Genomic DNA, 18,102 nt, shown 5'->3' with positions numbered 1-18,102 from the left:
CCGCTAATTGAATCACCACTCTAGTCTCTTTCAAAGGACTCAAATTTAAAGCACAATAAATTGAATATGGCATGACATTAATGGATGCACCTAAATCTAGCTTGGCACGTTCAATTTTCAGATTACCAATAACACAAGGCATCGTAAACATACCCGGATCCTTGCATTTATTTGGTAGTGACTTCTTAATAACCACAGACACGTTCTCTCCCACACTTACCTTCTCATCACCTCTCAACTTCCTCTTATTAGTGCACAACTCCTTCAAAAATTTAGCATATCTTGGTATCTGTTTGATTGCATCTATTAGAGGAATATTTACTTCCACCTTTCTGAATATTTCCAACATCTCTTGTTCATAGTCAAGCTTTTTGGATTTTTCCAACCTAGAAGGAAAAAATGGAGGAACAATTGCATCAGAAGTAGTAAATGAAAGAGATTTAGAATTTACCTTCGTTTGCTTGTCAGATTCTCTTTCAACATCCTCATCCGTGTCTCTTCCTTTAGTATCCTTTGTAAGTGGAGTAGACTTATTCTCAATCTCTTTTCCACTCCTTAATACTATGGCACTTGCATTTTCCTTTGGATTAACTACCGTTTGTGACGGCAGTTTGCCGGAATTCATTGCCTCCAATTCGCTAACTGACGTAGCAATTTGAGTGATTTGGTTTCCTAGATTCTGAATGCTGGTCCTCATTTCCTGTTGAAATTTTTGAGTGTTTTCAGCTAAGGCCTTCACAATTTCATCTAGGGACATACCTGAGTTAGAGACTTGCGCACGTGGTGGCTGTTTGTTAAAATTTTGTTGTGGATATCCTTGTTGGCCTCCTTGATTCCTATAGCTGAAATTTGGGTGATCTTTCTATCCTGGATTGTAGCTATTAGAAACGGATCGTACCTGCATTGAGGCTGTTCGGGAAATCCGTTGATTGCATTAACCTGTTGTGTTGGATCTTCCTGTAACGTAGGGCACATGTCCGTCGAATGTCCAACTATCGCACATATTTCTCAAGCTTTTACCTGTTGTACCTGTCTTACAACCAACTTTTCCAAAAGAGAAGTCAAAGAATCTAACTTTTGATCGATAGGATTATTGCTTACCACATTAACTTGTTGTGGGGGTTATCTTTCCTAGTTCCAAATTGTTGTGCATTGGCGACCATGTTGGAGATTAGAGCTCGTGCCTCTTGAGGCATTTTTTTTACCAATGCACCTCCACTTGCAGCATCAATCATGTTCCTATCAAAGAGTGAGAGACCCTCGTAGAAATATTGGACTAGGAGCTATTCTGGAATCTGATGTTGAGGGAAATTGACACATAACCGCTTAAATCTCTCCCAATATTCATATAATGTCTCTCCTTGTAACTGTTTAATCCCACAAATGTCCTTCCTGATGTTTGCTGCTCGCGAAGCAGGGAAGAACTTCTCCAAAAATTGATGTTTCATATTATCCCAAGTCGTTATCGTCCCAGAGGGCAAGTAATAGAGCCAATCCTTAGCTTTGTTGGCTAAAGAGAATGGAAAAGCTCGCAATGAGATTTGTTCCTTGGTAATCCCTTGTGGTTTCATGGCTGTGCACACAATATGAAACTCTTTCAGGTGTTTGTGGGGATCTTCACCTGCAAGACCACGAAAAGTAGGCAATAAGTGAATCAAACCCGATTGAAGGAAACAAAACATGGTTGTGCTAAGTGCTGTTGAAGGAATCTGCGTCAGAAACCATCTGTTGTGACTGCATGGTTAGGCTGTGATGAGCAGTCTGTAAAACCCGGTGGACATAATCCGACGACACGTTGGTCAAAGAGGTAAACTTTTCAATTTATTATACGGAAGCATGATGAGCCATTTTTTTTTAAAAAAATGATCATTTGAGATTAGTATATAGGCTGGAAACTTTGCGTAGCCATATGTTTTAGGGCTATATGCTTTCAAGAACAGGCTCGATAGGTATAATAATGTCACGTACCGAAATCATAAGAATTAAGGAGGTTTTGAAAATTTTGGAAAAATGAGGAGTTAAAACAAAGATTTAGAGGGTTAGGGATTAAGGAGAAAGTTGAGTTTGGACCCAATATAAAGGATAAATTTGTGGAAAAGCCCAAACAGTGATTTTGAATGGGTCCAGGCCCAGTAAACGGGACACTCAAACTCAAGATAGAGCCTGTGGATGGTGTGAGCTTGGCGGGCGGGGCTGATGATGTTCTGTACATTCACAAGAACTGTCTCCTCCATTATACAACCCGTCCTCTCGTTTCGGCCCATTTCCTCCGCCGCCGTCTGCCCGAAACCGCGAATCCCTCTTTATCTCCGGCCACCCGTCTTCCATGAAAGTCTTACAGAGCTGAAGAAGTGGCATAAATGGGCCAAAGAGCGGGCCTCCTCCGTTGGCTCGGCCTTCTTGGTTCTGGACAACGACCCGGATTCTACCCTCCTCCACAGAGAACTCAACTGGCTCATACAAGACGCGTTTCAGCACCCCTTGGCTCTGAATTGCGATGAAAGTCACGATGACACGAGTATGGTGTCGCTTAGGGTGTGTTTGGATGAACTTTACGAGCTATGGAAGCAGAGGATTGAGGGAAGACGCCCGTTTCAGTATGTGGTGGGCTGCGAGCATTGGAGGGATTTGATATTGAGCGTTGAAGAAGGGGTTTTGATACCCAGGCCTGAGACGGAGATTATCGTTGATTTGGTCGATGAAGCCGTGAAAGAGAATCGGGAGTTGGAGAAGGGTTTGTGGGCTGATTTGGGTACTGGTAGCGGGGCACTTGCGATTGCGATCGGCAGAGTTTTGAATGGTAGTGGAAGAGTTGTGGCTACTGATTTGAGCGATATTGCTGTTGCTGTGGCGTCATATAACGTCCAGAGATATTGCTTGCAGGTATGTCCTTCGTTTCGTTCTATTACAATGTTATCCTTATATTCCTGTTCTAGAAGCGCCATTAGAGTTCAGGTTTGGGTAAGGAATGGATTATTATGGATTCGGACTAGTAGGTTTTATTCTTTGAGGTTTCTTGACATCTTCAAGCTCTTGTTTAACAGGATAGTGTTTCTGTTAGGCGAGGATCTTGGTATGATCCCCTGAAGGCCGATGAAGGTAAATTGGCTGGGCTTGTTAGTAATCCACCGTACATTCCAAGGGCTGATATTGATGGGCTACAAGCTGAAGTTTCTAAACACGAACCGAGACTTGCTCTGGATGGGGGAGTAAATGGGATGAGTGACCTTCTCCACCTAAGCGGTGGTGCTGCTTCGATGTTAAAGCCTGATGGATTCTTTGCATTTGAGGTATTGATTACTGTCCTTCCTGATTCACACAAGATTCTTGGAACACTCGAAAATAGTGTTTTCACACTTAAATCTTTAGCAGCTAACTTCATGATGCTGTGCTTCTTGTTTTGGTTCATTTGTTGCAGACGAATGGGGATATACAGAGTGAATTCCTTCAGGATTACATGGCCACTGAGTTGAAAGGAAGTTTTTGTAGGTTAAAAATTGTATCTGATTTTGCTGGCATTAAAAGATTTGTGACTGGGTACAGAGCCAGATGAGTTATGCAAGTGCAAATTCTGTTCAACTTCAACATTTGCAAAGTTATTGGTTTGCTCCACATTTGTTAAGATAAAAGCTGATAAAATGCTCACATCGAATGATGCATTTAGGCAAAATTCTGGACAAAAATTCGCTCTTTCTTTCATTATGTGTCGCAGGCATGCCCAAATGTTTAAACTAGCAAGTGAATGCTAGCCAAACCACGTTAGTTTCACCACGGCAATAGGTCTGAAAAGATAGCTGATCATGTTTACGCTAAACAAAGCTAGGCCGATGGATATTTGGCCTCCAAGTAATCATTATTTCGAGAAAGTAGAATCGCAAGAATTAGCAAGATACTGGTCTTTGTATTTTCTTACATGCAAATAACATTATATTTGAGTCACGTACCGAATTGATGATACAAAACCTATGATCTATTCACATTATTTTATTTAGTACTCTCATTCAATACTTTCGCAATGCAAATTAAGCTCTTCCTTGTACTTTAAAGCCTAAGAACCGATAAAATTTCTACCAGTTCGCCTTTATATCTGCTCTATTACGATTTGGTGGGATAGTTACGTCCCTAAACTTTGTCCATCTTCCTGATTTCGTCCCTCTAGTTTCGCATGTGATTTAAATCTCTCAACTTTCACAATTTGTCCCATATGCACCCCTGCCATTCGTTCAGGAGTTAAAAGTTGATGGATTTTGCACGTGAAGCCATTCGTTCTCAAATTAAACAATGCAAGAACCCTAGCTCTAATATCACGAATTATCTCGGATTTTGCACGTGAAGCCATTCATTAATTATGAATTATCTCGGATTTCCCAGGCTTTCCTTTAAGCCATAAATAATGAGATCAAAATAGAGATGTCAATAGGGTGGGGAGGGGTAGGCGGACTGCCCCAATTTACGTTTTTTCTAGTAGAGGATTCCGCATTTAATCCCCGCGGATATCAAGTTTCCATTTGAACTCCATACCCGTTTCTATCTACTTGGCCTAAAAATTCACATCACAACTTCGGTGACATTAAACTTTCATCATAATCGTCGTTTCAAATAATCTAGAAATTGTAACGAATTTATATGTGTTTGTCATCATCATCCGTGACCTGAGGTGAATTAAATCACTATCCTCATCGGTGCTTCAGTTGAATTAACCAAAAAAGTCTTTAAATTCACTTCAACAATATTGATGCAATAATCCAATTACATATATTAATGCTAATTTTAATTAAACAATACAAACGTTTGTAATTAATGATGTTAATAAACAAAAAAGATGAAACCACATAATTATTAGATCATGAAAGAGATTTGAATGTTACGAATCAGAGTTTTTTTTTTTTAAATTATTAAGAAAAATCATCATTATGTTGTGAATAGTAGAGAATATAGAGAAGAGAGAATGATTTTTTTGTGTGTTTTATTCATCATTGGAGACCTCTATTTATAGAGTAGATTTACAGAACTTGAATAGGTAACAATATCAATAATCATCTATAATATATTTTCTATAATACTCCCCCTTAGATGATTATCGACTCATTAAATCACTTCTAAGAGATGTGGGAGTTCAAATGCTGCCTCGTTAAAACCTTGTCAGTAAGAACCCAATGGAAAAATCTGAACGAAGGAAAAAGAGTACAACAACAGATACTCCCCCTGATCTCAATCATCTGAGATCCTTCAACTGATGCATCCCTATCTTGTGCACCAATTTCTTGAATGTTGAAGTTGGTAATGCCTTTGTAAATAAGTCAGCTACATTGTCGCTTGAGCGAATTTGATGGACGTCAATATCACCATTTTCTTGAAGCTCATGTGTATAGAAAAACTTTGGTGAAATATGCTTTGTTCTATCACCTTTGATGTAGCCTCCTTTTAACTGCGCAATGCAAGCAGTATTATCTTCGAATATTACTGTTGGGTCATCTTTGGCTGTTGGGAGTCCACATGATTCTTGAATATGTTGTGTCATAGATCTCAACCACACACACTCCCGATTTGCTTCATGCATTGCAATGATCTCAGAGTGATTTGAAGACGTCGCTGTTAAGGATTGCTTCACCGACTTCTATGATATAGCAGTGTCTCCTCGTGTAAACACATAACCTGTCTGGGATTTAGCTTTATGTGGATCAGAAAGATATCATGCATCTGCATATCCGACTAAAGGAGACTTTGATTTTGTCGAATAAAATAATCTCATATCAATTGTACTCCGAAGGTAACGAAATATGTGTTTTACACCATTCCAATGTTTTCGGGTTGGACATGAGTTATATCTCGCTAAAAGATATATCTGGGCGAGTACAATTTGCGAGATATGACAGTGCACCAATGACACTTAGATATGGTACTTCTGGACCAACGATTTTTTCTCCATTTTCAGGTGGTCGAAAAGGATCTTTGTTAGCATCAAGTGATCGAACAAACATTGGTGATGCTAATGGGTGTGTCCTTGTCCATGTAAAAGCGCTTTAATATTTTTTCTGTATATGATGATTGATGAACAAATATTCCCTCTTGCAAATGTTCAATCTGCAATCCGAGGCAAAATTTTGTCTTTCCTAAATCTTTCATCTCAAACTCATTTTTCAAGTAATTGGCAGTTTTAGTAAGCTCTTCTGGAGTGCCAATAAGATTTAGATCATCAACATATACTGCCACAATTGCAAAACCCTCATCTGTTCTTTTTATAAAAGCGCATGGACAAATAGCATTATTTGTGTATCCTTCTTTTAACAAATATTCACTAAGACGATTGTACCACATGCGACCAGATTGCTTTAATCCATATAAGAATTTATGCAGTTTTATTGATAACATAGCCTTGGGCGCTTCACCATTTTCTTTCGATAGTTTGAATCCTTCAGGCACTTTCATATATATATCACTATCAAGTGAACCATAAAGATAAGCAGTTACAACATCCATAAGTTGCATATCAAGAGTTTCTGATACTGCTAAACTGATTAGGAATCGAAAAGTAGTGGCATCCATCACAGGTGAATATGTTTCCTCATAGTCAATTCCAGGTCTCTGCGAGAAACCTTGGGCTACGAGTCGGGCCTTGTATCTTACAATTTCACCATTTTCATTCCTCTTTCGTACAAAAACCCATCTGTATCCTACTGGGATTACATTTTCAGGTGTTCATACTACAGGTCCAAACACTTTATTTTTTTCTAGTGAGTCTAATTCAGTTTGTATGACCTTCTTCCACTTTGGCCAATCATCTCTTTGTTGACAATCCTTAACGGATTGTGGTTCTGGGTCTTCATTATGTATGATGTCAAGGGCGACATTTAGGGCAAAGACATTGTCAACAATTGTGTTATTTCGATCCCACAATTTTCGAGATGATATATAATTTATTGAAATCTCATTATTTTCATGAGAATTTTATTCTTCAGGAATAATATTATCCAAGTTTGGTTCATTGATCTCTCTTACTCTATCATCCAAGATTTCTTCTTCGGGAGCTTTTGAATTTTCTTTCTCTTGTACCTTTCTTTTTCGAGGTACAATATCCTTTGAACCAATTGGTCGACCACGCTTCTGGCGTATTTTAGATTCATTTGCAGGTTGAATAATAGCTGGTCCTACGGGGACATCAATTTTTACAGGGGTATTCTCTGCATGTATATGTGACTTTGTCACATTCTTTGTATTAACAAAAGCATCGGGCAATTGATTTGCAATTCTTTGCAAGTGAATGATTCTTTCAACTTCTTGCTCACATTGATTATTTCGAGGATCATAATGAGATATTGTTTTCTCATTCCAACAAATCTTTTGTTGTTCTTCGGGACACAACTTTATTTCTCCTAGATTTGGAAATTCCAATTCATCGAAGTGGCAATCTGCAAATCTCGCAGTAAACAAATCTCCTGTTAAAGGTTCCAAAAATCTAATAATAGATGGTGAATAATATCCCACATAAATCCCAAGTCTATGTTGTGGGCCCATTTTGGTTCACTGTGTAGGTGGGAGAGGGACTTGTACTGCACAACCAAATACTCGAAGGTGAGAAACATCAGGCTCTCGACCATAAGCAAGTTGTAAGGGTGAGTATTGGTGATAATTAGTTGGCCTTATACGAATCAATGATGCAGCATGTAATATGGCATGTCCCCACACAGATGATGGAAGTTTAGTTCTCATCAATAATGGTCTAGCAATTAATTGCAAACGCTTAATAAATGACTCTGCTAAGCCATTTTGTGTATGGACATGGGCAAACGAATGCTCAACTGAAATCCCTATTGACATACAATAGTCATTAAATGTCTGCGATTTAAATTCAGCAGCATTATCAAGACGAATTGTCTTGATTGAGTTATATGGGAATTGAGCTCGTAATTTAATAATTTGCGCAAGTAATCTAGCAAAAGCTATATTTCGAGTTGAAAGCAAACTAACATGTGACCATCTAGTAGACGCATCAATCAATACCATGAAGTATCGAAATGGTCCACATGGTGGGTGTATAGGTCCACAAATATCCCCATGAATTCTCTCCAATAAGGTTGGGATTTCAACATCAATCTTTGTAGGGGAAGGTCTTATAATTAGTTTGCCTTGTGAACAAGCTACACATGGATAATCATTGTGTAAAAGAATCTTCTGGTTCTTTAGAGGGTGTCTATGTGATTTAATTATTATTCTGCGCATCATTGTTGCCCCAGGGTGACCAAGTCGATCATGCCATAATTTGAAGCTCTGTTGGTCAACAAAATTCTGGTTTGTGACAATGTTTGCTTCGACTGTTTTTATTGTTGTAAAATACATTCCAGAAGGAAGTGCACATAATTTTTCTTTTATCTGCTTCTGGCTAGATATAATAGATGTTATGCAATGGTATTCGAAATTATTTTCATTTAATGTTTCAATATGGTATCCCTTTCGGCGGATGTCTTTAAAGCTAAGAAAATTTCTACTGGATTTGCTCGCATATAGGGCATTTTCAATATATAGGCTTGTATTATTTGGTAAAATGATTTTTGCCTTTTCATAACCTTCAATAATTTTTGATGCACCCGATATTGTTGTAACATTATTTTCAGCTAATGTTAACTCCAAAAAATACCTTTTATTTTGAATAATGGTATGTGTTGTACCACTATCCACTAAGCATTCATCCTGACATTTCATCGTTAATCTAAAATAAAAATATAATTCAATAAGCTAAATTCAATAAATAATGTGTAAAGCTTTCAAAGTAAATATTTTATTGAATAATGAAAACATTTATTGAATAACAAAATAAACCTCCATGACAAATCCTAAACATGAACTGAACATCAAAATAAAAACGAGACCACGATAACCTAATAAACAATAGAAATTCAAAGTAGGAACAAGAGTAATGAAAGTAATTACTTATTATTTTCTAACACACTACCACCAATCAAATTATCTATATTTCCATCTGGATTAGCAAAAAAATCAGAGACGTCCAAGTGACTTCTATCAATTGGATCATCATTGTCCACAAAATTTATCTCCATTTTTTCATTTTCCTTGATTGATTTTTGGTATAGATCCACAAGATGTTTTGCCGTACGACAGGTACGAGACCAATGCCCTTCCATTCCACATCTATAACATTTTTCTTCATATACTTTGGAACTCTTCTCCTTTGCTTCTTCATTATTGGAATTCCACTGCTGGTGGCTTGTTTTATGTTTCTTTCCATTTTGTTGCTGATAGTATCTTCTTCGTCCACGCCCACGCCCACGCCCACGTCCACGTCCACGTCCATTGTTATGATTTTGAGTGGAATTAGCATTCGCTTCAGGAAATGCAATTTCATATTCTTCAGGAAATGTAGTTCCATTTGCTTCAGGAAATGGTGTGGATCCAGTTGGGCGCATTTGGTGATTTTTCATGAGCAGCTCATTGTTTTGTTCAGCAACTAGTAAGCATGAGATGAGTTCAGAGTACCTTTGAAATCCACGTTCACGATATTGCTGTTGCAGGAGCACGTTTGATACATGAAAAGTGGAGAATGTTTTTTCTAACATGTCTTGATCAGTGACTTTCTCTCCACAAAGTATCAGTGTGGAACTAGTCTTGAATAATGCAGAGTTATAGTCACTTACAGACTTAAAATCTTGTAACCGTAGGTGCATCCATTCATATCGGGCTCTTGGGAGAATTACAGTTCGTTGTTGGTCAAATCTTTTTTTTAGATTTTCCAAAGCTCTCGTGGCTCTTTCACATTGAGATATTCGACTTTCAACCCATCATTGAGGTGATGACGGAGAAAAATAAGTGCCTTTGCACGGTCCTGCTGGGACATTTCATTTCCTTCTTTTATTGTATCTCCTAAATTCATAGAGATAAGGTGGACCTCGACATCCAAAATCCATGATAAATAATTTTTTCCAGTCAAGTCAAGTGCTTCAAATTCAAGTTTGGTGATGTTCGCCATTGCAACTTAAAAAAAAATTATATAATTAGAATCATGACATAAATAGAGTAAAATTGCATTACTATTATTGAAAATAAATATTATAACAAATTATGCATGTTACTACTTTTACTATGTAATTTTGAAATTTTGTTATTCTATTTGTTAAACTAACATCGATGCAGGTGTACATTGAGATGTGCTCAATTAATAATTTATGTATCTATTACAAATTGCACTAATTACAAATTGTAGCATTATAAACTAAAGAAAAAAATAAAACTCTTTTATGCACAATTATTCTAAATACGTAAAACAAATATCACAGAATCCTGCTCAACTTCGTAAACAAGCCATATATTTCTTGAAAAGGAAAAAATCCAACACTTTGGACTTAAAGAAATTATAAGTAAAACTTATGTCTTAAAAAAATAATTACTCCCACACCTAGAATTTCTCACACCACTGCTGCGGTTGTGAAGAATTATTATTATTATTATTAATTTTTTTTTGGTCCAATTGATATCAAAATTAGTGTTGTGATTGACTCAAAAATTATCATAAAACTAGTAAATACTAGTATTCACACAATATTTTAGTGACTATTTAAATCATCAAAATCCAAATAATATAAATCTTAAATAAGCAATCCAAGATATGAAAAAAACTTAAATCAAAACAACAATACATTTATAATCAATATTCTTCAAGAATATTGTCGAAACATATGATAGTTATCTAAATTCTTGAGGAATATGATAACATTATATTTTATATCAATATTATTCATAGATATTGATAGATCTTTATGATTTTAGATCAAGATTCTTCGGGAATATTGATAAATCTTATTCATCTATATTTTATTCATAGATCTATCAATATCTTCAACATAAAGTTGTGTTGTGCTACTTCAGGAGCATCAACATAAAATTAAAAGTTGTGCTTCTTCAGGAGCATCAATATAAATCTATAATTTGTGCTGCTTCGGGGGCATCAATATTAAATCTAAATATTGTGCTTTTCAAGAGCATTCATACAAGAATAAGAATAAATTATTTATAAATTTTACCTTGAAGAGCACTCGTGCTGATAACGTGTTGTGAATAGTAGAGAATATAGAGAAGAGAGAATGATTTTTTTGTGTGTTTTATTCATCATTGGAGACCTCTATTTATAGAGTAGATTTACAGAACTTGAATAGGTAACAATATCAATAATCATCTATAATATCTTTTCTATAATACATTATTAGTAGTAATAATGATATTATTATCGGAGGCCTCGATATGAGTTTGAAGATGAGGATAACATTCACATACTATTCTCCGATTTGCTTAGAAAAATCCTCAAACTCGTTTTATTTCGAGTTTTCCCCAGTTGCTTAAGGGAAAATTGCCATCTCTAGATCAGAATGGATGGACCTCCAATGAGCAACAATGTTAGACTTTTGCAAAACACCTAAAAATGTTAAAGAGGGAATGTTCCAAGATTGAGTTTTACTTTTTTAGTATTTATTTATACATCAATCTTATGCTAATAATTACCGTCAACAAAATTGTGTTTTTTCTATATTTATTACTTGTGTTTTTTAAAGAAGAACAGTGGCAAGTTTGCGGGAACACTAGAAACTAGAATTCTGATGCATATGCAATTTCTAATTACGGGCATCTTTAGAAGCACCCGTTGTCGCAAGTACATCTTAAACAGTATAACTATCTCGTTTAGCAAAATAAGCTTTAAAAAATCGAATCAGAACGTTATGGAAAGAAAAGACTAAGCCAAAAACAAAAACAAATACTCTCTCCAAACGTAAATCCTTATTCAGTCATATACTTCTATCAAATGTCGAGGTAAACGGCATTGTAGCATGCGAAGAAAGCCCAGAAGTAAAAGTCGTATCGTGCGAGGAAAGTGCAGAGGTAAAAGTCGGGTCGTTCAAAGCGTCGGAGCCAGAGGAGTCGTAAGTGTTTGTATCATTAAGTAGAAGCTTTGGTCGAGGGTTGTCTCTCTTATTCAAGCCCATGATATCACCGATTAAGCCTGGTTTCTCTATTTCAATGTCATCGACATAACCGGTAAGCATAGAGACAACATTTGTCATCACCGGTCGAAGTTTTGGATTGTCTTGCGTGCAGATTAGGCCAATCTTCAAGAATCTGCACGCTTGTTCTTCATCGAATCGTCCATTAAGCGATGTGTCTACCAATGTTGCCAGCTCCCTTCTCTGGTAAAGTTTCCATGCCTGCAATGTAACATTTTTAGTATATAAGGCTATGTATGATGGAGATGAAACCAAATCAAGCATACTAGGCGGAGATTTCTCGTGTTGCCGATATATAGTGTCGAAATATTGAGCAGCCAATACCCAAAATTGCTTACTCTTGGAGATTTTCACTAGAACATGAATTTGCATCACATTATCCTCTGAAAGTGTTGGTCTATTATGTGAGGGAGTATAAATGAGGGACTTGTGACGTGGTAATCCAAATGCATGGAAGAAAATGGTCAGAAATTTTATCATAAAGATAGTTGGATTTAATCAAAAAATACGATACTGCAGAAAAATTATGTCATTGTGGTGATTTCACACAAACGTCTCACCCTTTCGAGGAGATAGCATTCATCTGGGGGCAATAGCATATTTGTGTTGCATCGCCCAGAAACTATTTCGATAAGCAGAACACCATAACTGTAAGTATCCGACCTTCGTGTCACCTGGCCTCTTATGGCATATTCCGGTGCCAAATAACCTCTGCAGCAAAAAAAATCGGATGCCAAGAAAATGAAGTCCAGCACTGCTAGATTTTTGAAATCTACTAGGAAACCAATCAATAACGTTACGGGGAAAAACGTAAAAGGGTAAAAAGATAAAGATTCAAGCTCTGAATGAAAAAAAATCAGACTTCACAACTTACATGGTTCCTGCCACACGGGTACTAACGTGAGTTGTGTTTGCAGGGATTAGCTTTGCAAGGCCGAAATCTGCAATTTTAGGGGTCAAATCTTTGTCAAGAAGAATATTGCTCGCTTTGATATCTCGGTGGACAATATGGGGTGTCACACCCTCGTGCAAAAAGGCAAGTCCTCGTGCCACTCCAACACAAATTTTAACCCGAGCTTCCCAGCTAAAACTTGAAATTTTGCTGGAATATCCACCTGGAGCAGGAGCACGTAAAGTTTATTACAACAGCAAAACAAAGTAACCACCTAGAAATTCGAGATAAATATATTCGAAACAACGCACCAAGAAATGTGTGCGCTAGGCTGTTGTTCTCAAGATACTCGTAAACAAGAATTCTTTGGTCGCCTTCCACACAACAGCCATAAAGTTGTACTAAATTTTCATGCTTTATAGCCGAAATGGCTCGAATCTCATTCATGAACTCACTTTTTCCTTGCCTTGACTCAGATGACAGAACCTTTATTGCTCCCATCTTCTCCTTCCCAACTTTTCCCTACGTATTTACAAACTGAACTCAAATTGTAAATGTAGCTACACAATAGAAAACACTTGGTTTTACCTTATAAACGCATCCAAATCCCCCCTCCCCGATTTTATTTTCGCCACTAAAATCATTGGTAGCCAGCCTCAGCATCTCATACGAGTAGGCCTTAACCTTGTGGACTCCTGGGAACTCTGCAAATAAGTTCATATTTTGTAAAAAAATCATCAAAAACAGTGTACGAATAAAAGTCGTCATTATCTAAACCTTACCATCAGCAAGCTCAGCCGAATGCCTATTTCCCGAATCCCTTCTTCTACCACGTAAGCAAGAAAAGCAGGCCATAACCATAACATCAGCAGGTGACTTCTCCGAACAGAGAGAGTACTTCAGAAGGAAAAAAATCCACACCACACCACACCACATAAGAAACACAAATAAGGATCATAATTCATAGGAGAACACTGTGATTCACCAGATATAATTTTTGGCAGACAAGAAGCTCATAAACTTGTATAATTATATGTGAAAGTCACCCTTTGGTATCTGTTTACAAATGGATAATTCGTTGATCATCGTACGTTGTTTGTTTTACTCCTCATTTGTGAACCAAAATTAGTTAAAAGATTCTTGGGAGTAAAAAACTCATAGGCAAGAAATGAAAACGGATCTAGTTTCTCAAATCAAACGATACAAGTAAAGCATAATTTTAACCAAAACTAAAGCCGGAAAAAAAAACCAGCCAGTGTTCTTTAAAAATCAAGCTAAGAATCAAATGAAATGACAATTGAAACAGAAATTTCGGAAAGAAGAGTTAACAAATTGATGCAAAGTTAAAAGCAACACAAGCCGCCAAATGAGAAAATCCACCTGAACCCAGAAACCCAGGCAGGGAATCTCTTGAAGCGGGAGCTTCAGATCAAACAAACCTTAACTTCTTGGAAAACATTGCAATACTCTCTGCAGCAATCATGTTGGGTTAGGATTTGATTATACTACAGTGGGAGACGACTCGCATAGTCATTGAATCGGGTGGACTTTTGTCTTCCTCTCCCTAATGGGCCAGATTACACTGTTATTTCGTAGAAAAAGTTGATCATGATTCAGCACGACATGCGAAAAATCTTGGAACTTTCCTTCATAATTAAGCACAGAAATTTATTGCTGGTGTAGGAGTTAAGGCGTTGGACAATTTATTTCTAGCCCCCAACTTTTGCCTTCTCACAACGTTATTCGTTTTAAATCATTTTGACTAATTTTTATAATTAGATACTTAATTATAGATTATTTTCATCTCGTACATCTCGCATCAATAATTAATTTTATTTTAAAATATGTTTAATGAGTTTTCAAGTAATTATCAGCTTAGCTTTCATTTTGATAAAGCACCAAAAGTATCATTCATTTTGCATTAGATTTTATGTGGATAACATACACTTTTTTCTTGTTAAACATGAGAGAAAGTATAAGTGTTAAATAAGCAATATTCGGTGAATTGAATTATCTCCGTCAAAAAAAGCCTAAAACTAAAAAAAAATTATTGGAAGAAAACCAAAATATGAAGAATTATAAGAATAAAATTCCAAACATATTTAACTTACAATAATAAAATAACAATTTTTCCATTTATAACAATTAAATAATATACCCATATATATAAGAAATGTGCGAGGAAAACGGATTCATAACCTTACGAGTTATTATATCCCGGATTTCACTCAATTATGAGGAATCATTCCTCGAATTTCCTCAATTTTTACTTTTTATATTTCGGTAAAACGGTGAACTAGAAATTTGACCTGTTCATTCTTGGATTACAGCTCATTAATTTTTAATAAGAAAACAGGGATCTAAATAATTACGATGGATCGGTTTAGACATCTATGAGAGTGTTTCAAACACAATATTCTCAATGAGCTGCAATAGCTGTGTTATAAGAATATATACACCGATAAATTAGATCGAGTTTGGTTTCAAATCAAGCGGAAAACACTCGAACTAATCATTCGTTAAGAAAAACTGAAAGATTTTAAAAACTAATGACTTGTGTAAATTGATCGAGTGAAATACGAGGAATCAGTTCTGGCTTCTATCAGTTCAAATATGGACAGAACAGAACTGATATCAGCTGAATTGATCAAGTCAGTTTAAAACACAGTTAAGCAGTTAATACACAAGATATGTTTATGGATGTTCAGAGACTTCAACTGCTCCTACGTCACCCCTTCTACCACCTCGGGTAGGATCCACTAGAAGAATTTAATTTATGCAACACCTTCTACAAATCCACCTAGCTTAAGACTTACACACTGCCTAACTGAACTCCTAGTCTAGACTGAAGGCATCACCTTCCAGCCAACACTTTTTTAACGTCTGAGTGTCAAAGACTACACACACAAGCTTTACGTCTTTGTGCAAGACTGTATTTGAGTGGTGGTGAGTGTGTGTGAGAACTGATATCTGAAAACAACCCGAAAGGTGTTCTCACACACTGAGGGAAATAAGCTTCTACACTAAGCTGATATAACTTGAAGTGTTTTCTCGACTGGGCTGGTTGCTTCTTTGTAAGCTGATATGCAATAAGCGTGCCCTTTTTTTTCTCTTTTGTTTTTCCACACCCTTTTTGTTGATGGTCTTGGTATGTATTTATAGTAGTAATGCGACCGTATATCAAGACTCATCAAATGTGATTGTTGCAGTTTGAATGCGTTCCTTGAAATTTGTGTCTCGACTTTTCCGACAGTCATTCTGGAACATTTTGTCTTTAAGCTTTGCTACAACGTCCATTATTGTACTATTGATATTACAGTTTCTTTTCCTTAATGCGCGCAACTGGATTCCACCTTTGATAAGCTTGTCGTGTTCTGCAAACTGATTTGATGCTCTGACTGGTCAGTTGAACTGGTCTTCAGTTGACTCGTTAGTTGAACTGATTTCAATCTTTCAGTTGAACTGGTCAGTTGGGCTCTTCATCAGTTGAACTCTTCATCAGCTACCCGGGCTTCTGAAGGTCTTCTGCTGAACCACCTATCAGCTGGACAATCAGTTGAACTTGTTTACGATATATCAGTTGAACTGATTCAGTTTCGCGCAATCAGTTGATTTTTCAGTTTACGCCTTTGATAGCTTCAGTTTAGGTCTTAATAACTTATCAGTTCAAAGCCTGTTTGGTTTCAGCTTCCTGCACACTTAGGTAAGTCATTAGTAACAACACTACCATCAAAATCAAGATTACGAACATGAAATGTTCTAACAAATTATTATTCGGATAAAATTTATTTTAAAAGAGAAATAAATAAAAAGGATTCAAGTAATTATAACTTGGAATGTTATAAATTTAATAGTGAATAAGAGAAAATAAATGAGAGAAAATTAAGATGAGAGAATTTAATCGATGTTACATTTCAACCAAACGTCCCAATTTGTAAGCTAGAATTGAGTGCTACAGAAACATAGAAATATTACATTGATTGATATTTAAAAAGTAATTCACCTTGATAAAGATAATAATCTATAATCAAGAAGAGTATTTATAACATGATAAGAGCGATTCGTAAGTACATGAGGTTGGATCCATTTTGTGTTAGACAGTAATAGGTTGTGTTAAAATCGAAACGAATTTTTTAAAATCGATTTAACCAAATTTTTTTTCGACAAACCGAACCGTCTGAACTTTACTATGAAAACCTAATAAATCAAATTGAAAAAATCGATAATTTTAATCAGTAACACAAATAATCGAAATTTTAGATTTTTTTATAAAATAATCATATTTTAAATAAAAAATCGCAATATAAAAATGAGATTAAATAAAATTAAATTTATTCATTAAAAAATATTTTTAAGTATAGTACTATTGTCTAATAAATTTTATTAGAAATTGTAATATTTATGTAAGGTCTATGAAATTCGAACTACATAACCTGGCTGTAAGCAATCTAAGTTTTTTACAAAAATTAGTGTTTAATTATTATAAAGCTTTAGAGGCATGATTATTGCATGATTATATATGTCATTTTATTGTCTATTAAGATTTCATGCATTAGGGTTTTTGTATTTCGTGCTCGAACGAGTAATGGGGACCGGAGATTGTCATGAAAATGTTTTTATTTATAATTATTTAATATATTGTGTAATTAAGTATGATGAGCCTTGGTTGGGTACTTTTACTCGTTAGATCGTATTTTTAACCGGTACGCAAATTTTATCGATTCGGAGGACTTTTTGAGGGTACATACAATTTTTTAAAAAACGTACCTAAACGAAATATTTTTCGAGAGTGTTTTTAGGCTTGACGGTTGTATTTCATTGCATAATGGGCCTAAAATCCTTTGCAACTTATTTAATTAGGGCCCATTATACACTAGTCTTTTTAATTAAAAACCTATCAACTAAACCCTAACCTTACACTCCTCACTCACGGCCGACCCTCTCCTCATCTGCAGCAGCATTTTCGAGAGTTCCATCTTCAGCCACCCCGGTTTTCTCTCAAGTTTTTAAGAAACTCCTTCCCCGTCTCTCCAGTGTTCGTCCCACGCGTAGATATCCACGTTTTCGAGCGTTTAAACGCAAAGGCACGCCATGTATGCCTTTTCTCATCATTCACGCCATATATATGCTGATGTATATGTATTTGCATGAAAAATTATTTGTTCAAGCATGATGTTATGTTTTTGCAAAGGTTTTTGAACATGC

At 36.1% G+C, this 18,102-nt stretch overlaps 3 protein-coding genes and 1 non-coding gene across 5 annotated transcripts; 2 read left to right on the top strand and 2 right to left on the bottom strand.

Moving 5' to 3' along the window:
- Positions 1-1,293: 1,293 nt before the first annotated feature.
- LOC142538145 (small nucleolar RNA R71) lies at positions 1,294-1,400 on the top strand. The gene has a single exon (XR_012818684.1). It is a non-coding gene; the product is annotated as a small nucleolar RNA R71 (small nucleolar RNA).
- Positions 1,401-2,157: 757 nt separating this feature from the next.
- On the top strand, positions 2,158-3,579 carry LOC142532196 (uncharacterized). Its single transcript, XM_075638479.1, has 3 exons — positions 2,158-2,883; positions 3,045-3,290; positions 3,419-3,579. Exons 1-3 carry the CDS (start codon positions 2,197-2,199, stop codon positions 3,551-3,553), a joined length of 1,068 nt encoding a protein of 355 aa, XP_075494594.1. The 5' UTR covers positions 2,158-2,196; the 3' UTR covers positions 3,554-3,579.
- Positions 3,580-8,924: 5,345 nt separating this feature from the next.
- LOC142537699 (uncharacterized) lies at positions 8,925-9,982 on the bottom strand. Its single transcript, XM_075643193.1, has 2 exons — positions 9,770-9,982; positions 8,925-9,620 (listed from the first exon to the last, which is right to left on the bottom strand). The coding sequence occupies exons 1-2, from the start codon at positions 9,980-9,982 to the stop codon at positions 8,925-8,927; spliced, it is 909 nt and encodes a 302-aa protein (XP_075499308.1).
- Positions 9,983-11,573: 1,591 nt separating this feature from the next.
- On the bottom strand, positions 11,574-14,606 carry LOC142532181 (cold-responsive protein kinase 1-like). 2 transcript variants are annotated; one of them, XM_075638461.1, is made up of 7 exons: positions 14,278-14,606; positions 13,680-13,794; positions 13,486-13,601; positions 13,209-13,419; positions 12,880-13,120; positions 12,566-12,716; positions 11,574-12,206 (listed from the first exon to the last, which is right to left on the bottom strand). In XM_075638461.1, exons 2-7 carry the CDS (start codon positions 13,756-13,758, stop codon positions 11,790-11,792), a joined length of 1,215 nt encoding a protein of 404 aa, XP_075494576.1. In that variant the 5' UTR covers positions 13,759-13,794; positions 14,278-14,606; the 3' UTR covers positions 11,574-11,789. The 2 variants fall into 2 exon arrangements, with proteins under 2 accessions (XP_075494576.1, XP_075494583.1); XM_075638468.1 differs by having other exon boundaries at positions 14,337-14,606.
- Positions 14,607-18,102: the final 3,496 nt, after the last annotated feature.

The sequence above is a fragment of the Primulina tabacum genome, chromosome 2, assembly GCF_025594145.1.
Source record: "Primulina tabacum isolate GXHZ01 chromosome 2, ASM2559414v2, whole genome shotgun sequence".
Classification (NCBI taxonomy): Eukaryota; Viridiplantae; Streptophyta; class Magnoliopsida; order Lamiales; family Gesneriaceae; genus Primulina; species Primulina tabacum.
Note: the sequence above shows the minus strand (reverse complement) of the source record. Positions and strands in the feature narration are given on the sequence as shown.

What these genes read in the sequence shown, in the direction of transcription:
- LOC142532196 (XM_075638479.1), top strand. Translation starts at nt 2,197, where the DNA reads ATGATGTTCTGTACATTCACAAGAACTGTCTCCTCCATTATACAACCC. An exon ending in TCCAGAGATATTGCTTGCAG is followed by an intron (nt 2,884 to 3,044) that starts GTATGTCCTTCG and finishes CTTGTTTAACAG; the next exon opens with GATAGTGTTTCTGTTAGGCG. An exon ending in ATGGATTCTTTGCATTTGAG is followed by an intron (nt 3,291 to 3,418) that starts GTATTGATTACT and finishes CATTTGTTGCAG; the next exon opens with ACGAATGGGGATATACAGAG.
- LOC142537699 (XM_075643193.1), bottom strand. Translation starts at nt 9,982, where the DNA reads ATGGCGAACATCACCAAACTTGAATTTGAAGCACTTGACTTGACTGGA. An exon ending in TGAAAGTCGAATATCTCAAT is followed by an intron (nt 9,621 to 9,769) that starts GTGAAAGAGCCA and finishes GCATTATTCAAG; the next exon opens with ACTAGTTCCACACTGATACT.
- LOC142532181 (XM_075638461.1), bottom strand. Translation starts at nt 13,758, where the DNA reads ATGGTTATGGCCTGCTTTTCTTGCTTACGTGGTAGAAGAAGGGATTCG. An exon ending in GATTTGGATGCGTTTATAAG is followed by an intron (nt 13,420 to 13,485) that starts GTAAAACCAAGT and finishes GTAAATACGTAG; the next exon opens with GGAAAAGTTGGGAAGGAGAA. An exon ending in ACCCGTGTGGCAGGAACCAT is followed by an intron (nt 12,717 to 12,879) that starts GTAAGTTGTGAA and finishes TTTTTGCTGCAG; the next exon opens with AGGTTATTTGGCACCGGAAT.